Genomic DNA, 17,153 nt, shown 5'->3' with positions numbered 1-17,153 from the left:
TTCCCCTCCCCTCACAAACTACTAAAACCGAACTCACTTTCCAGATAACTACTGACTATACTTTGTAGTTCTCCAACAAACGCAAAACTGTTCAGTGGGGAATTAGTTCTATACAAGGAATATGCAACTTTTGGTGAATTCAGTTTCGTTTGAAATTCAAACCAAATAATAAACCGCATTTAAAACAGCTGTGTAAGAAGAAAAGGGAAGATTTTCGACTGAAAACAGAACAATGTTTCTCAAGAGGCGTATTCTTTCGTATACTGTGCCATATATAAATATTTCGTTAAATAGTGCAGCGAATACGACGATGCCTTTTAGTTGGAAAGACCTGGGGGAATCCTGTCTGGTAAGCGAAGAATCATTATAAGGACTTCTCAGCTTTAGGTTAGTTGGCCGGTCTCACAGACCAGCAGAAGAATTCATATAATTAGAAATAACACAATGGTTTAGTTGCTTCGGTCATAATCTAAAAGTTCTGGCATGAGGACAGAGGTGTGTGTGTGTGGGGAGGAGAATTGTGGAGGCAGAACTTATCACCCATAGTTAGCTAATATCTTCCTAATGCTAAATACGAACATAGCCCATACTGATCTGTTCGAGTCTCATTTTCAATGTAATATTCTCTTTTGAGGTCTACCCAGTCTTCTCTTTCCAATTGGTTTATATTTTATTGTTTAGAATATCGGGTGTTGGCCATTCGGTTTACATGTTCAATCCAATTTTGTTTAATTTTTAGTTCTTTTAAAATATCTTCATTCCTATTTTTGTCTAATAATGTGTATTTTGCAGTTTCTTCTGATGAATCTCATTTCACTTGTTTTTATTCTTTGTTCATCGCCAAAATTTCACTGCCATATAATAATGTGGGCACTGCTAAAGTATTGTATATTGTCAAGCACGTTTCCGCTTTGTACAATATTTGGATTGAGTGTTCTATTTATCAGGCCTATACTCTGTAAAAAGTTTGAAGTTTTTAATTTTATATCTTTTTCTCCTTCATATGATATTTCACATCCAAGATAACTAAAAATATTTATCTGTTCTATTATTTTATTATTAATAACTATTTTACTTCTAACTGGAGTTTGTACACAAAATGCAATTGTTTTAGTTTTATCTATGGATATTTTTATTCCAACTTGTACCATAATGTTTAAATTACATATTGCTGTTTGTAAACTGTCTTCCTTATCTTATATTACCTAATCATTTATAAATTATTAAGTGTATTTATTTTATTATTCTGGGAAATTTGTATGCATGGTCTATTTAAAGTGTTCCACTGTATTAATATTTCATTAATATAAATATTAAAGTGTTCGAGATAGAGGTCATCCTGTTTTACTTCTCGGTTTGTAGATTGCTTTTGCAGATATTTTTACTTTTATTTCATTATCTTTCTATATATATTCAATATCGCCTGTAGTAAAATATTAGGTATATTTATTCTTTGTAATATATCGAACGATACGTCTTTTTGCTTTATCAAATGCTTTCTCGTAATCCATAAATAAAAGATCAGTTTCTAAATTAAATTCTCTTCTTTTTCCCATAAGTAGTTTTAAACAAAACAGCTGCATCCATTGTAGTGTCCTTTTCTACATCCATTTTGACATTCTAATAATATTTTTTCACTATATATTTTCAATTTTTATTAAGTAATCTACTATATATTTTGTAACTTGTATTCAATAAACTATAGTATTATCGTAATCAGCAGGTTTTCTTTTATATCATTTTATTACTAGTTAGCCAAACAGCAGTATTTCTTACTTGTTCAAGAACGCGACTGGAAATGTCTTCCACGAAAACCATAATCAGAATTGACAACCAAAAGCCAATGTTTCAAATCGCATGAATTACTTAAAAGTTGTTCTCAAGTGTTTGAATATTCCGAATATCGGAATATTCATCGAATTTATCCCTTAATTTCTTCATTTTTGAAATTAAAAATGATAGGGTTTGTATAATTTCCCGTCTGTACGTTAATGGGATATTATTTCGGGGAGATGGCAGTTACAAAAATTAGAAAACAAATAATCATTATATCACTGCGAACAAAGTAGACAATTTGATTAATTACAGTTAGCTGAATCTTTTTGTAATGAGAAAAATAAAAATTGGATCATCCATTTGTTTTATCATTTGTATAAATTACTTGAAATTCTTTGCATACTGCGTCCATTATTTGATTTTTGGATTCACTTTTTTTTTTCTGTCAGTGCACACATTTTCAATCTTGAAGCGAAATCAGGTTATTGTACATGATTCATTCCACTTCCGAGTGGATTATAAACGTAAAAATATCCTAAAATTTCAACAGACAGCGCTTAGTTATTTTGCAATAATTTAAGCTGTCACACCACCAGAATCCTACTTGACTGATCACATTCTCTCTGACACCATGACATCGGGAATGTTATCTCTTTTGCATGCAATGAACAAGTGATAATGATATGGAAATATTATTTCTGTTAGTTGATTCTTAGAAATTCCTCGAGTTGGCTGAGGATGGGGCCTTTTTAGCATTTATTCCTTGTAAGAAAACTAAACAATTCTGAAAGAAAACCTTACGACTAAGGAAATAAATGAGAACTGAGGCGGACAATGCCCCAGAAAACCATCTTATTCTAAGAATCGAATCAATCGAAATTATCATCACCGGCAAGTCTAGGTACAATAATCACAGACCGAACGTTGCTGCGTAATTTGTAAAATGATAAGAGATGTAATTCCTCATTGCAGCCTGAATTTGAAGAACGTCAGAATGTAAAACGAGAAGTGAAAAATGGCCCTCGGAATCCCATCCGATAGTATAATTATTTCAGCTAGTCAAATATCAGTAACAATTTCAGCCCAAATACGTGTGTGGGTTTCAGTTTTTGTTTGCAAACTGAAAAAAAAAAAAAAAAAAATCCTAAATCCCAAAATGCAATTGTATACCTTGATAACTTGTTTTCAAAATAAAAATGAGCATATTACAGACATACACACACAAGAGTTAGGCAATTAAGTGAATTCATTTGTTATTCTAATTGGAAAATGAAATAATTAAATTCAGATTTTAATGTGCCTGTGTTCAAAACTGAGGTTACTTTATACTCCATTCTAAGCATTCATTACGTAAAAAAAAAAAAGATAAATAAATAAATACGACAATCGGAGCAAGAAGGTTAATTCATGTGCGCGGTGTTAGCTAGCTTTTTCACGTTAAAAATAACAAAACTCAACATTTGCATTGGAAATGAAGCAAGAAATAACATGCACCAGTGAATGTTATTTTCTGGTGAAGGCAACGTAGTTAAGAAATTTATATATGCAACGAAACCTATGCTGACTGCAGTTGCCGAGCATTCACAAAGAAAAACAGCGACTGGTGGCGTTTTATAAATTAAGGCGTAGTTTTTGAGTAAAAGTCAGCCGTGCAAGGGAAAGAAATGATGCACACTTTTGGTAGCTTCGTATATATTTATTGAAAAAAAAGTGTCGGCAAATCTCTTATTACATGAAAATAATAATTCCCGGTTCTTACATGAAAACATAATTGGAAGCACATTATTCCAATAATGAATTAAATTTGTTTTTTCTAAAATAAGGGCTTCTCTTTCTAATTAAACTTGGTTGCTTTTTTTGTTGCTCCTCTTTCTGAGAGCTGGGTACTTTTTTAAGATGGCTTTTTAAGTTATATAAAACAGTTAGTTTCATCCTATAATGTAAAAATACCTAATACAAATGCGATAGTGTATTATAAGTGCTGAATGTGCCCATCGAACAAAGGAAATATGAATTAATTAGGAAAACGGAAAAAAAACCGGAGTTCAAATTATGCGCCAATGCAATGGAAAATTCTATGCGAATGTTTCATTACACGATTGTTCCAATCGCATGCAACTAATCACATACGATTAAAACAATAGAATGAGGCGGTTGTGCATTTTTTATGATGGCCCAACGAGCCTAATTTATTTATTTTTGTTCTACCTACCGATGCTATTATTATTATTATTATTATACAACCCAATGATGTTTCAATAATACGCCAACTTACCTTTTCAAACTTAGGGAGGATCTTTATACCCAGTTCGTATAATTCATAAATAATTTTATCTTGATTAGCATGAATCTGAAAGTTATGCACCACACAAATATTTTCAGGACTGCCCTTTTTTTTGGAAGGGGCGGTGGGGAAAAGAGAAAACGAAAATTGCAAAACTAGAGCAGTTTTCAGCGTTGAGACCTCCCCACTTTTAAGTGTTTTGCACAAGGTGTCAATAATAAGTATCGATCATATCTAGCCTTCACGTGCAAGTTGCCTATGCTTTCCCTCAAGCCACTGCACCATTGTACGTTTAGAAGTTATTAAAATATAACCTTCAAACCTTTTTATATCATTATTATGAAACCTCTGGGATTAATTTTTTTTCAGTACTTCGAAGAATATTCTTAACTTTTTTTCCCCCCTCGAGTTTTCTACTAATGATGAATGCGCAACAGCTTTCGTTGAACTTCGTATGCATCAGAAAAAACAAATAATGTGTTACAAATATCTCCAAGTGTGGAAAATAATCAACTGTATTGTTGACAAAAAAAAAATAAAAAAATCAGGCAACCGTATTTTCAAAATTTACTTTTAATCGTATCATTTCATTTTCTTTTATTACATGACAAAACAAGACAAATTAAGAAAATCCAAGAGATGGTGTTCGATACACATAGATCTAAATAATTCTTAATCAAATTGACTTTTTTTCATAAATATACTGAAAACAGCAATGGGTTTATACAGGCCAAGATATAGTTAGCACAGAATTAAAAGTAACACTGGTCAACAAATTAAAACTTTGGTTATGTAACACATTAATTCAAGTAAGGCATTTGGAGATTACTCATTCCAAATAAGACTTCATCATGCACGTTTATTATTATTATTATTTTTTTTTTTTAACAAGCATGCATGATTTTTGAATGGAAGCATAATTTGAACACGCTTGGAACTGTCTTACATCAAGGGATAACACTAACTTGTGCTGAAACATCTTAGAATCTCTCGTTTCTATAATTTTAGTATTGTGTTGTACTTTTAAGTTGACGGTAAAATAAATTGGGGATTGCGTTTGTGTGATTTATTTATAAGCATCAAGCAGTGATACAATATCACTCGAGAGGTCTATTTCGGTGTGAAATAGAGGACCAAAAAAAAAAAAAAAGGGGGGGGGGGTGCCTCATTAATTACTGCATTTCTTTATAGTTCACCTGATTCAGTGAAAAATGAGTCAAGCTTATGTTTTTTTGGCATAATTACGAAGAAATCCGAGGTGCTGAAATAAATACCGAGTTCCATTTTTAAATTCTATGTACTAAAAGAATGTGCCTGCTATTGATCTTCCTTACAAAACCTTTGTTGACCAGTGTAATACTTTATTGCATACAACTTACAATCCAAATTTTATTTTCTTTTTATGAAAGAACAATAATTCAAAACATTAGTGAAAAAGTATAACATTTGCTAAGAACTTTTACCAAACCAATATTTATCATCTTCACTTCACAAGGTATCGAAATGAATAAAACTCCTGGTAAGCGTTGGCAAACTTTACATTATTCTGAGTAAACCATGTACCTATTTGTTACGCATATGTCTACATACACATACACACATAACCAGACGAATTTCCATGAGATCAATTGTTGTAGCAATGACCACAATTCTCTAACTATCATTAGCTTTGATAACGACTTTTACGTATTCATTATTATTTTTTTTTTTCTGTAAGGAAATTTTCTAAACCAAACGAGCTTTGAAGAGTTAAGTCTCCCTTCGGCAAGAGTTAGATGACAATAAAAGTTTGTTGAATAAAGTGGGACAAAAAGCGTTAGTTTTGCTGCGAAATTAAAAAAATACAAAAGAAACTTTTTTTTTTTTGGTCAGTAGCTTCATAAGTCTCCGGAGTCAATGAATAAAACTGTATGACTTTCCAAGGCTTCAGGTAGCTCAACGTCACTCGAAATTGTCCTTTTAAATAAGTCTCTTAATTCCGCTGCTGTGGTGCAGAGATAAGGGACCACTCACTTTCTCGCGCTTAAATTTTCAGCCAGACTTACAGCAAGTGTTAACAAACATCTACGTAGAAGTAATCATTTTCATATAGGTTTAGAAGATCGATGCTAATGAACAAGTAAGTCCAATACCATAAAAGGGAAAAACTCCAGCAACTTTATAATACATGACAAATAAATAAATATAGCTTCTATTAGTTAGGAACTAAACATGGTATTTACAGCGATGTAGAATATATTATATATGTCTTTATATATATATATATATATTATTTTCTTATTTAAGCCTGAGTACAGAACCAAATCCGTAAATAATCACAGAAAAACTATCTCTACAATTTTCGTTTTACTGTAACATGGAGTAGACTATCGATCGCACAATCGACAGTCCAATTCGAACTTCCTTTACAGCAAACTCAAGACATATGCGGCATTCACGTCCGGCAGGAACATTTCATTGAATTACACCTATTCAGATTTTGTTTCGCAGCATATAATGCATTGAGAAACTTACAAAAAAAAAATACTGAGGGCGGAGAAAAGAGAAAACATACTTGCTAAAATGATAAAACACATAAAAAGAGGTCAAACACTATAACTGATGATTTGTGATATATAGATATTGCATCACTATTAATAATTTGTAATATGGATACTGAACAATACATTACGAACAAACACAAAGAAGCCCCACATAATTATCAAGTACTACCGAAGCTTAAGGAATCATTATAAACAGAGAAATAAAACAATAGTATAATCACAAAATTCTACTAAGCATGAAAACATGAGTTGAAACAGATGGAGTAGTGATGACGAATGGATATCCAGAATAAGCGAAAACAAATAGCAATAAACCGTAATACACAGTGCGGTATAGGTGGTACCAGATCAAAATTAATGCAGAGAACTCCGCTGCGATGTTGTCATTTACACTGGACCGGACACTTCGAAATCCGATCGCTAATGTTACTTAAAGGTCAACTGTAAAAACGAGAAATATACATCGCAGTTTTACGGTTCTGTAAACTAAAATCGAATTAAATCAGGTAAATACACAGAGTGAGAAACTTGTGAAATGAAACTCTGCTTTCCATATTCACATTTCTTCCTAGGATCGTAACCTGAATAAAATTTCGGCAGGCAAATCTCATTCTTGATTCAAATACAGTAAGTCCTCGTTTACGTGACCCAGTATTTCGCCATTTGCATTTTATTTGTTCGGCCAACTGAAAGTTACGCGCTTACGAACATTGGGAAAAATTGGATAAACAGCTTGAGCCAGAGCGAGTCCAGCTGATGACTCGTATTTTATGATATGTCCACGTGACCTGCCCAACGTTCGGTCCCATTGTCGTTGGACACTTGTTGAACTGACGTGGTATTAAGAGCTTCATGCGTTTCGTATATTGCAATTTCAATTTCATATGGATTTTATTAACAGAGATCTATTCTAATTGTACATGTTTTTGGTCATAAAGTGTTACAAAATAAAGACTTATTGTTACATAGGCCATATATTTATAATATAGTTAAGGTCTTACAAATTGCCTACCGGTTTCGCTAGTAACTGACTAGCTTTCTCAAGGCTTGCATAGTACAAAAAAAGGTAAATGCAAAAAAGGTTCAAAAAAATACAAAGAACCGTTAGTACCTGTTAGGTAGCTTGGGTGACACGTTCGCGTGACATAACTACTCAGCATCATGAACACGCGTTACATGCAAACGAATAATATGATTATTTGCGTACTGTAGCTCTGTTGAACTGAGGGAGTTTATTAGATTTTTCTATACAAAGATAACCAACAGGAAAGAACAGTCGCCCAGCAAATTTCAACAGCAGTCATCCCCTTTATAGGGTCAACTTCCACCAAAATTGCAAGATTGTTAAAGACATATAGCATCAGGGTTGTATTTAAACCAACAAATAGCATAAGACAGGTCCTAAGATCTCCTAAAGACAGTGTGCATTTTATAAATATCCAGGTGTGTATAATATTCCATGCACGTGCGGTCTTTCCTACATTGGACAGACTTTGAGAAGCCTGGAAATAAGACAGAAAGAACGTGTAGGCGATGTTAATCACAACAGAACGATCACCTCAGGATTGGCACATCACTTTTCAACTTCGAACCACACTATAGACTGGAATAACAGCTCCATGCCATACGTAGACGAGGATTACAGACATCGAGTATTTAAAGAAGCGGCAGTTGTACTACGTACGGGAAGTAACCTAAACAGAAATCAAGGGGCCATTCTGAACGATACCTGGAAAAATATAATTAATTCCCTTAGTTCAACAGAGCTACAGTACGCAAATAATCATATTACGCGTTTGCATGTAACGCGTGTTCATGATGCTGAGTAGTTATGTCACGCGAACGTGTCGCCCAAGCTACCTAACAGGTACTAACGGTTCTTTGTATTTTTTTAACCTTTTTTGCATTTACCTTTTTTTGTACTATGCAAGCCTTGAGAAAGCTAGTCAGTTACTAGCGAAACCGGTAGGCAATTTGTAAGACCTTAACTACGTTATAAATATATGGTCTATGTAACAATAAGTCTGTATTTTGTAGAGATCTATTCTATAATAGTGTACATTTAAGAATTTCTTGTTAATGAATTTTAATAGGCCGTTAGTGTAAATTGTATCATGCAGTACTTAATTGAACTGGTAATATCCCAATACATTTTATTAATTTAAAACAAATTTAAAGAATTAATAATAGTCTTTATGCGTGTAGCAAGTTTGAACCACGATAAGGAGTATGTATTGAGTTTAGGCGAAAGCATATTAATTGAAAACGTTTATTTAATAATTGTTTGTGTAATAGATAATTAAATAGACCAAAATTGTAAGTTAACCATCATCGCTTATAGATGTTCTAAAAATCACGAAAATAGAACATGATTTCAAATTACGTAAGGGTCTCAGGAATGAAAGCCCGCAAACAGATGATTCATTGCACCGTAATAGTCATCCGAGGTTAAACAGTTGCACATTTCAAAATCGAGATGGAATTTATTCCAGTTAGCAAATCTTACAAATACATCTCAAGGTTAGAACGGAACTATGCATTCTAAAAGCTTAATTTAAATTTGCAGGGTAAAAACCCTATTTCGATTACTTGAATAAACTCACACAGTCCAAATTACTGTACATTATTTCTGAATAGTCAGCCAACTGTGAAGAGTCACCAGTTCATTACAAACTAGATAATTAAAAAATAAAATAAAAAAAAGCATATATAGTCATAATGCAAGGGATTCATCTTAGCGTCGTCAGTCTTGTTTAAAGATGCGATTCATCCATAACTTTACAAATTTTCAATGGCCTATTAATATAAATATGCCATTGAAAACTGTCATTATCTCAAGAAAAACCAATGAAATCTCTATAAATGTGTAACTATTTTCTGTTTCTCAAACATGAGGGGAACGTAAGTTCTTATATCTTTCTACAGCATACTTTAATAAAAAAGTGGAAAAACCATTTCCAGCAAACAAACAAACAAAGCCGTTTTAAGTGTTGTATTTCTATAAGAAATTTATTTCTTATATAAACAGAAAGGTCTTATAAATATAAAAATATAATTCTGATATCTTTTACAAGTGCGTAGAATAAGAGACTAGAATCCCCAATGAACATTAAAGTCAAACTTGATTCAATTAGCTACCGCTTAACAGAAATTCAAAACTCTCTAATAAATCATGGGATTTACACTCCACGCAGTCGGCGATTACCTGAACACCGCGGAATTTGTGAAACCAAAATATCACACACGTACGTTACACCAATAAGAAAGCACCTGCCTACTCACTGGTGGCATGGTTAGGGTTATCAGAATTATGCACCGTTTTGTTCCATAAAAACTGACGGATGTCCGTGTATAACGAAAGCGGCATCTAATTTCCTGCAGCGATGAACAAGTGCATCTCTTCTTCCCCAGAAGAATTGAGGTATCCGCCCATAAAAGGAAACACAATTAGCAATAGGAAATTACAAATTTGCCGTCTTCGTAGAATGAATGTTTTATGTTGCGAAAGCATTAGGGTTTTTGTTTTTTCTCCCTTCCTATTTCCAGCAGTCCAGACAGAGATGTTACCAATGAAGCGCTGTGGTGGTAAATATTGATTTATTGAAGAGAGAAAACGTCTTCAATTTAATAAGAGCTGTCTTGTTTTTGATGAGACACTTCGGCATTAATAAATGAAGGGATAAGCAGAGCAAAGGTTCTCGGTATTTCTCTTGCTTCCCAGGGCGTGTAACACTAGTAATATTTAGCACGCGTTGGCTATCAGCATCCCAATGGTGGACAGCAGAATCGTGACTGCAAGCAGCAACAAAACTTTTCACCTTCACGTAACTTAGTGAGTTTCGGAGAGGAGGAAGAGTGGATGTCTGTCGTTGTGACATAGCAAACAGAGCAAAATGAAGGAAAGAATTTGACTGTGGCGACGCCGTTTTTTTTTTTTTTTTTTTTTGCAATTATGCAATTGCAGTGTCGCTATACTTTCACTAACAAGGTAAACAGTGAGTTCGTGTAGAACTCACTAAAATTTTGTACATGTACAGAGAAAATAATAATAATAATAATAATAAAATAGTTGTATGATGATATTTTCAGCCAGTGGTGCTCTGAAGTTATCGTAGTTATCATATGGCTAGTGCAGACTAGAGGATCTGGAATTGAATGACATTAATTAGTTCTTTTGCGAAAGGAGCAACTAACGACTTTAAAAAAAAAAAAAAAAAAAAAAAAAAAAAAAGGTAGTTGGGTTTGGCGTGCATGCGCTAACCGTACAGAGTTCTTTTGTGAATAGGGTTCTCATCTGTCAGTAATATTTTTACTGCTGTTTAATTACATTAATGCTCTTTGCAAAGTATAAATACAAACGAATGTTTTAGCTCCACTATGCAGCTCTTTATTAAATTATTCACCCATTATTTATTATTATTATTATTGCACTTGCCATATGCTCCTACTTAAGCAGCACTCCGAAAAAATATCTTACAAACATGAATAAATTATTCAACGTATGTATCGCGGAAATGTAAAACTGTTGATTGAATGTTTGAAGCACTACACGCAACAAATAACATAATGTATGTAATACAGAGGCCATTTCAATGTTTTTTTGTTTTTAATTTATTATTTTTATTTAATTTTTAAAACCAAGCAAATATAATTAGGTCTGAAAATTATAAATATGGTACTGAATAAATAACTGCATTTTGAGAAAATTGTCTCTCACTTTATATTATTATTATTTGACACCTCCAGGGAGTCCAAAGACTCATCGAGGGAGAGTGTGCCAATAGCATCGAACGACTGATCCCTTTCCAACTACTAACTGCGCTCAAACTTGCTTAACTTTTTGCGTGCGCCATTAATAGCAGAGGCTTCACCAATCGACGCAACTTTTTTTTGCTGGAAAACCTCGACATAAATCCCATGGTTAGCCCTGAATTTGTCACTTAGTCAGCAGTGCATTGCTTTTCAAAGTCGGAAATCATTTGTCCTAAGATGGTTTCCCAGAATTTTAGCCATCGACTAAAATTCAACCTTGGACGATTTCCCCTTCCCCGCATACACCGGATACTTGCAGTTTGTATCGGTTATTAAATATTTCAAAAATTAATTTTGCAGGTCGGGGATTACATTGCCCCTCCCATTCCTGTACAATCGCAAATCTACAAAATTTCGAAAGAGGTTTTAACAAACGTTCATTGACACTACTCTTCAAGACTAAATATATACTGTAATTACTCTCGATCTCTCTGCCTACGGATTCCTGAGAAGAAGCTTTCTGTCCACTTTTTTGAAGTTGTTAATTAGAATCGCGTTGAAGCAATCAGAGAGGGATCTGTCTGACAACGGATTGTTGGTCTGGTGTCTTCTTGCAGGAGAAAAATCCTTCCACTTCGGTATGAGACTGGCTGACTCAGCCGATAAGGCCTTATAAATGTTCTTCACGTACTTCAGACGAGTTCCAACCCACGCCTTTCTAACTATGAGGGCACGTTAAAAGTCCGCTTTTCGAAGTAGTGGCGGAATACAAAATGGTGCTACCGATCATCATGATATGATAGCGTCGCCAGTTCACACTAATCTTGATATGGAGTTCTACCAGTTAAGGACAGTGGAGCATAGCACCAGAAATCTTGGTGCATGTTTCACTTCGTCACCTACCGCTCTCCTAGCCAGAAAACTTTCGGACTTGCTAAAGAAGGGCTTTATTCATGTTTTAATTTTGATATCGATTTCAGCCATGCCGCTTAATAATTCTAAAATAAAACGATGGCAATGATGTCATCAGCGTCGTGAATTACAACATTTATTACGCTTCTGGCATTTCCCTCCCGCTTAATTATAGATCGCCTGACTCTTTCGATACTGCACACGAAGAAGTATCCGCTGTAAAATATAATGTTGTTAGCCACTAAAATTCGATTTTTACCCTTAAAAGTGAAGAAATTAATCTTTCATAAATATCGGGTATATCGTACTATCGCAACACATTAACTGAAACACGTCTTCAGTGCACACATCTGCTGAAACTAGCTAGCGACGTACGCACACACACAGACTAAATAATTTTACGATCTGTTTTTAATTATCAAACAATGCATTATATAAATACTCTGGATACGAATAAATAAAGAAAACACTATACAGTATACGAACGCTAAGCACAAGACTAGGATGGCAGCAACAGTGCAAATATTAATATAGAAAATACTTCGTTTCACTTGAAAATTTAACTAAATATTGATGATTCTTGCAGGGACTGCGAAACAACATCACCATAAAATAGTTTTCTTAAAACAATATCTACGTACGGAATGAAACTGTTACATAAAAATTAGGAATGATGATTAACAAACACCGATGATTTGTGCGCGTGAAGATAGTTTCCGACACCTAACAGAATTGATAGAGAAAGAGAAAATGATTAAATAGCGGAGGGACAAGATGTTAATGAAAAAACAAAATCACATTATCACCATTTTTCAAGATCAATCATCACGATTACGAAACTGTATATATATGTATACATATATATTTAAACAAAATAAAACAATTAACAAATTATTTTGCATCATTCAACAATAAATAAACTGTTAGCACAGCTGCGAGGTCCAAGGAACTTCACATCACGATGTTAATGTTGCACCGTCTGATCATTATTCTTCTCTAATGACAGGGGGCGCAAGTGGGCTAATTTGTGTCTATAGTAAGATGATGCCGATCCAACGAGGAACACTTGATTACCACTCCAAGCAAACCTAAAATGATAACGTAAGCACAGCATTAGTAATCATAATTCGATTGTGTCTGCATTTCTGTAATACATAAAACACTGATTAAAGTGTCCGATTTTCACAAATGAATGTCGGTATAAAAAATGCAAATATTTTCGAAACAAATGGTTGATAGCCAGTATCTTTAATGCAAATAGGATTAGTCGTCCTATCAGAGCATTAATTAGGTTTATATAAAGCAGTTATTGGCATTGGGCAATAACTGCTTAGTTAGAGGGCACAGTAAGAGGAGGAATTGGTCAGCGATAGAAATCTATCGCTGACCAATTCGCTGATCTCTTCCACTTTCTTCTTTTGTGTATGAACAGTTGTTGATACACAGAGTTCTGTGCGCGTGCGCACCTATCCATTCTAATCACTAGGATGGCAAGATGATCTCGTGACGGTTCGCTAAAAGACGAGTGTGTTTTATAGTATGAGGAGGTCAGTGATTTATGTTCAACTAGAATTTATACGTCCCTATCAGACTAATCCATTTAATAATGTTTTAAACAGTGATATAAACAACTGGAACAAAATGGCAGCGTTGAGAAACTTAAGTCTAGACGATGCCCGAGAACTCTGGATGATCATTTCGGAAGAGACAGTCGGGTATAAAGTTTTTGGCCATCTCGTAGTCTAGACCTTATATTATTATTATTATTACATCACACCTCCAGGGAGTCCAAAGACTCATCGAGGGAGGGCATCTACTCTACAAATCTTCGTCTCACTACTCCACTAACCTTCATCATCTAACACCAACGCCATCTACCGCCGACTATATCCTGAGAAAAAAAATATATATCCGAGCGGTTACACAAAAGGATAAGAGATGTACATATCAACAGTTACTTCACTATAAGAATACAAAAAAAAAAAAAAAAAGGAGGGGGCTAAAGACGGCATACATCCAGTTAAGTTCGACGATCTTAACTGGATGTATGCCGAACAAAACAGGAACAATGAACTTTTTCGTCACAAAAACCTTTATATACACATTTTCATTTAAAATGCCGGCATTCTTCTGAGGAAACAGTAAATTTAGTTTTGTTCTTTCCCTTGTCCAAAACTAAGGTTAATTCAGAAAATTTATCTGCATCAAACACGTACCGGTGAGTTTGGTTTTGTAACGTTTGTGTATCACGCAAGGAAGCTTAATAACCAGAGTATTGATCGGCCTACACATTATTTTCACTATTTTGAAAAAAAAAATATCAATGTGGTAAATGTTTCGTAGAGAACTATAGCGGATATACTGGAAGTTTGATTTTTTAATAGTTTTAATTTGCAACAGCAGAACTTTAGGAGTGGACTCATGCTGGATTTGCATAAATCCACCTTCGATCCGACGTGCTAGGATGAATATTATTCGGCAACTAGGAATAACACTTTCGCCACCTAATCTAAGAATAGAATTTTCAATAACAAATATGTAACATTCAGTTAATTTCGTTTCCAATAGCATGCCATAAATTGCAAATCATTATTTGTGTTCTATAAATTGCTATACGCGATTTAGATGACTATTTTTGCAACATCGTTTAATTCTAATAGTACCAGATGGTATCAGTAAAGTTCCCGTGGAGTTCAAATAATCAGGAGAATGCAAATTTTAGCCAATATTTAATTCTCATTAATTCTGAATATTTTGGCTGTCTCTTAAGGTATAGCATAGCAGAAGCTGCTTCGTTTTTCATATGTAACTAACTTTTTGAAATGAAACAATACTATTTTTTTTTTTTAAATAAAAGGTACTGCAAGAACACTTCGTAATAGCCTGGACTGCGAGCGGAAAACCATAACGATTACTAGCTTTAACAACAATAATCCCAGTTGCATCAGCAACTGCTTCCATTTCATTTTGCCATCTTCACTGGCGCAAGAAAAGAGCAAATTAAAGGAAGATAGAAAATAGCTCGTTGCCCTACAGAGGCGAATATACTGACTAGTTTTTCGCTGTGAGGGATACAATAACTATTTCTGGTGAGAGAGAGGTGTGTGTGCATTGAACGTCGTCCACCTGTGTTCGCTGCACAGCTGCAAATAATATTTGCAAGAAAAATAATACTATTATTTGCTTTTGAGTGTACTTTCCACATTCGCATCTATCCAATGGATTGACAAGAGAAACTTCACTGGGATCACCACCTGATGCTTACGACATACATATATCGAATTAAAGAACGGGGAGAGACAGACTGGGTAACATCTCGTGCACCTGGGAACGTAATGATTTATGCATGGCCCGATAATGTCGCTTAGAGCAGCTCTTGCATACAGAGAATACTAAGATATCCAGAGCCCTACTGCACAACAGTATTTCCTGAAAATTTTCGCTGGGGTGATGAAAGGTGAACGAACCAACAAAATTAGGGAAACAATTTACGGCTCATAACATTTATGAAACACACAAATTCAATACGCAATGGAGAGGTAAACCTTATTGACATGAAATTTGCAAGTCCCAGAGTGTGAATCCTAAAAATGAGAAAGAATTTCAGTTTATCTCAAATGTTTATATTTTCAAGAACCTTCCAATAGTTATTTTAATACAGTTATTCTGGATTTGTATGTTAATTTTGAAGTGCATCCCCTCTCTCTCCTCTAAATATCTTCACCAAAGATGGAGGCATCAACAAATGACAAATTTCAATAGAGCTCAGACTGGCTTTTGTGCGCGACGCAAAGGGAGATTTATAACTCTTTAGGGAAGAATAATTTCGAAATACGCTTGTAAAGTTTGTTGAAAGATAAATTACGTGAAAAACACTAGGCTGACGGAAACAATCCAGAGTCGGGAGTATCGAGCAGTCAAAAGGCTAAGGAGTACTGCGTAGTCGAAAATTTTCAGAAACAGTCTTAAAATATCAACTGGGAGCCAATTTAATTAAATTTACGGATGTGTGAACATTCTATAAAGACGAGAGATAGAGCAGAACGCTCGAGGGATCAGTCAAGGTGTAATTAATCCGCCACTCGCCGCCCAGTTCCAGTAAAGATAACGCCTTCCGATAACACCTGGATATCTTAGGTGTGGCAGGTAACATTAACTTCCGACGTAGTATTCAAGCCACTGCCTATTGTGGGCTTTCGCTAGTACGATTAGTGATGTGGTACTGGATTCTCGCAGGTCTCGGGAGACTTCTGAGTTAGCTCTACAATGGTATCCGAAACTGCGGTTGTAAACGATACCTCTCGCTTGGTAGGTCATAAATAAGGAATAGTAGTTAACGTTCCCAGGACGACAGAGCGAAGATAGCAACCTAATTTACTCCACAAAGGGTCAAGTTCAAACAACACATGGGCATGTGATATTCACAAACTTCTGCAATCCCCCTCCCTTTGTTGGATTAAGAAAAGAGGAAAAAAGTATTGCGTTTTGTTAACATCCACCGCTTCTGCCATCATAAATAATCGGTCGAAGAGAACAGCAATATACTGCATGGCAGGTCCGGGAAATTCTTTTATCAGAGAGGAAATTAACTTCCGCCGTTCTTAAATGACAAATAATGTTAACCGTTGTTGTAATCACCCGATGCAAATATCAGCAGATGGTAAACTGATAACCAGAGAAATAAACAGCAAAAAAAGTCATATTACATACAACAAATGGATATGAGCCCAAGAAAAGTTGCTTTTTTTTAATAATTCATCGGTTAGCTTTCACATTCTTCATTCTTTAGGAAAAATCTGCTAGGAAACTGCTGCGCTCTTCTGTTTATAATTTAAATCTACTGGCTGTTGGACATAAACAGATGATAGAGACTATCTTCAAAGATA

General features: G+C 34.6%; 1 protein-coding gene across 5 annotated transcripts in view; it reads right to left on the bottom strand.

Moving 5' to 3' along the window:
- Positions 1–13,174: 13,174 nt before the first annotated feature.
- The window catches only part of LOC150108403 (protein O-linked-mannose beta-1,2-N-acetylglucosaminyltransferase 1-like), a 378,713-nt gene continuing 374,734 nt past the window's right edge, over positions 13,175–17,153 (bottom strand). For all 5 annotated transcript variants that reach the window (XM_090415822.1, XM_090415823.1, XM_090415824.1 and 2 more), the window contains one exon: positions 13,175–13,355. In XM_090415822.1, coding sequence (XP_090271948.1) covers positions 13,232–13,355 — 124 coding nt within the window. In that variant the 3' untranslated portion in view covers positions 13,175–13,231. The remainder of the gene's footprint in view (positions 13,356–17,153) is intronic.

Source organism: Typopeltis vanoorti, chromosome 3, assembly GCF_054136105.1.
Source record: "Typopeltis vanoorti isolate ZY-2024b chromosome 3, IOZ_Tvanoo_1.0, whole genome shotgun sequence".
Classification (NCBI taxonomy): domain Eukaryota; kingdom Metazoa; phylum Arthropoda; class Arachnida; order Uropygi; family Thelyphonidae; genus Typopeltis; species Typopeltis vanoorti.
This window is presented reverse-complemented; position numbering and strand designations above follow the sequence as displayed.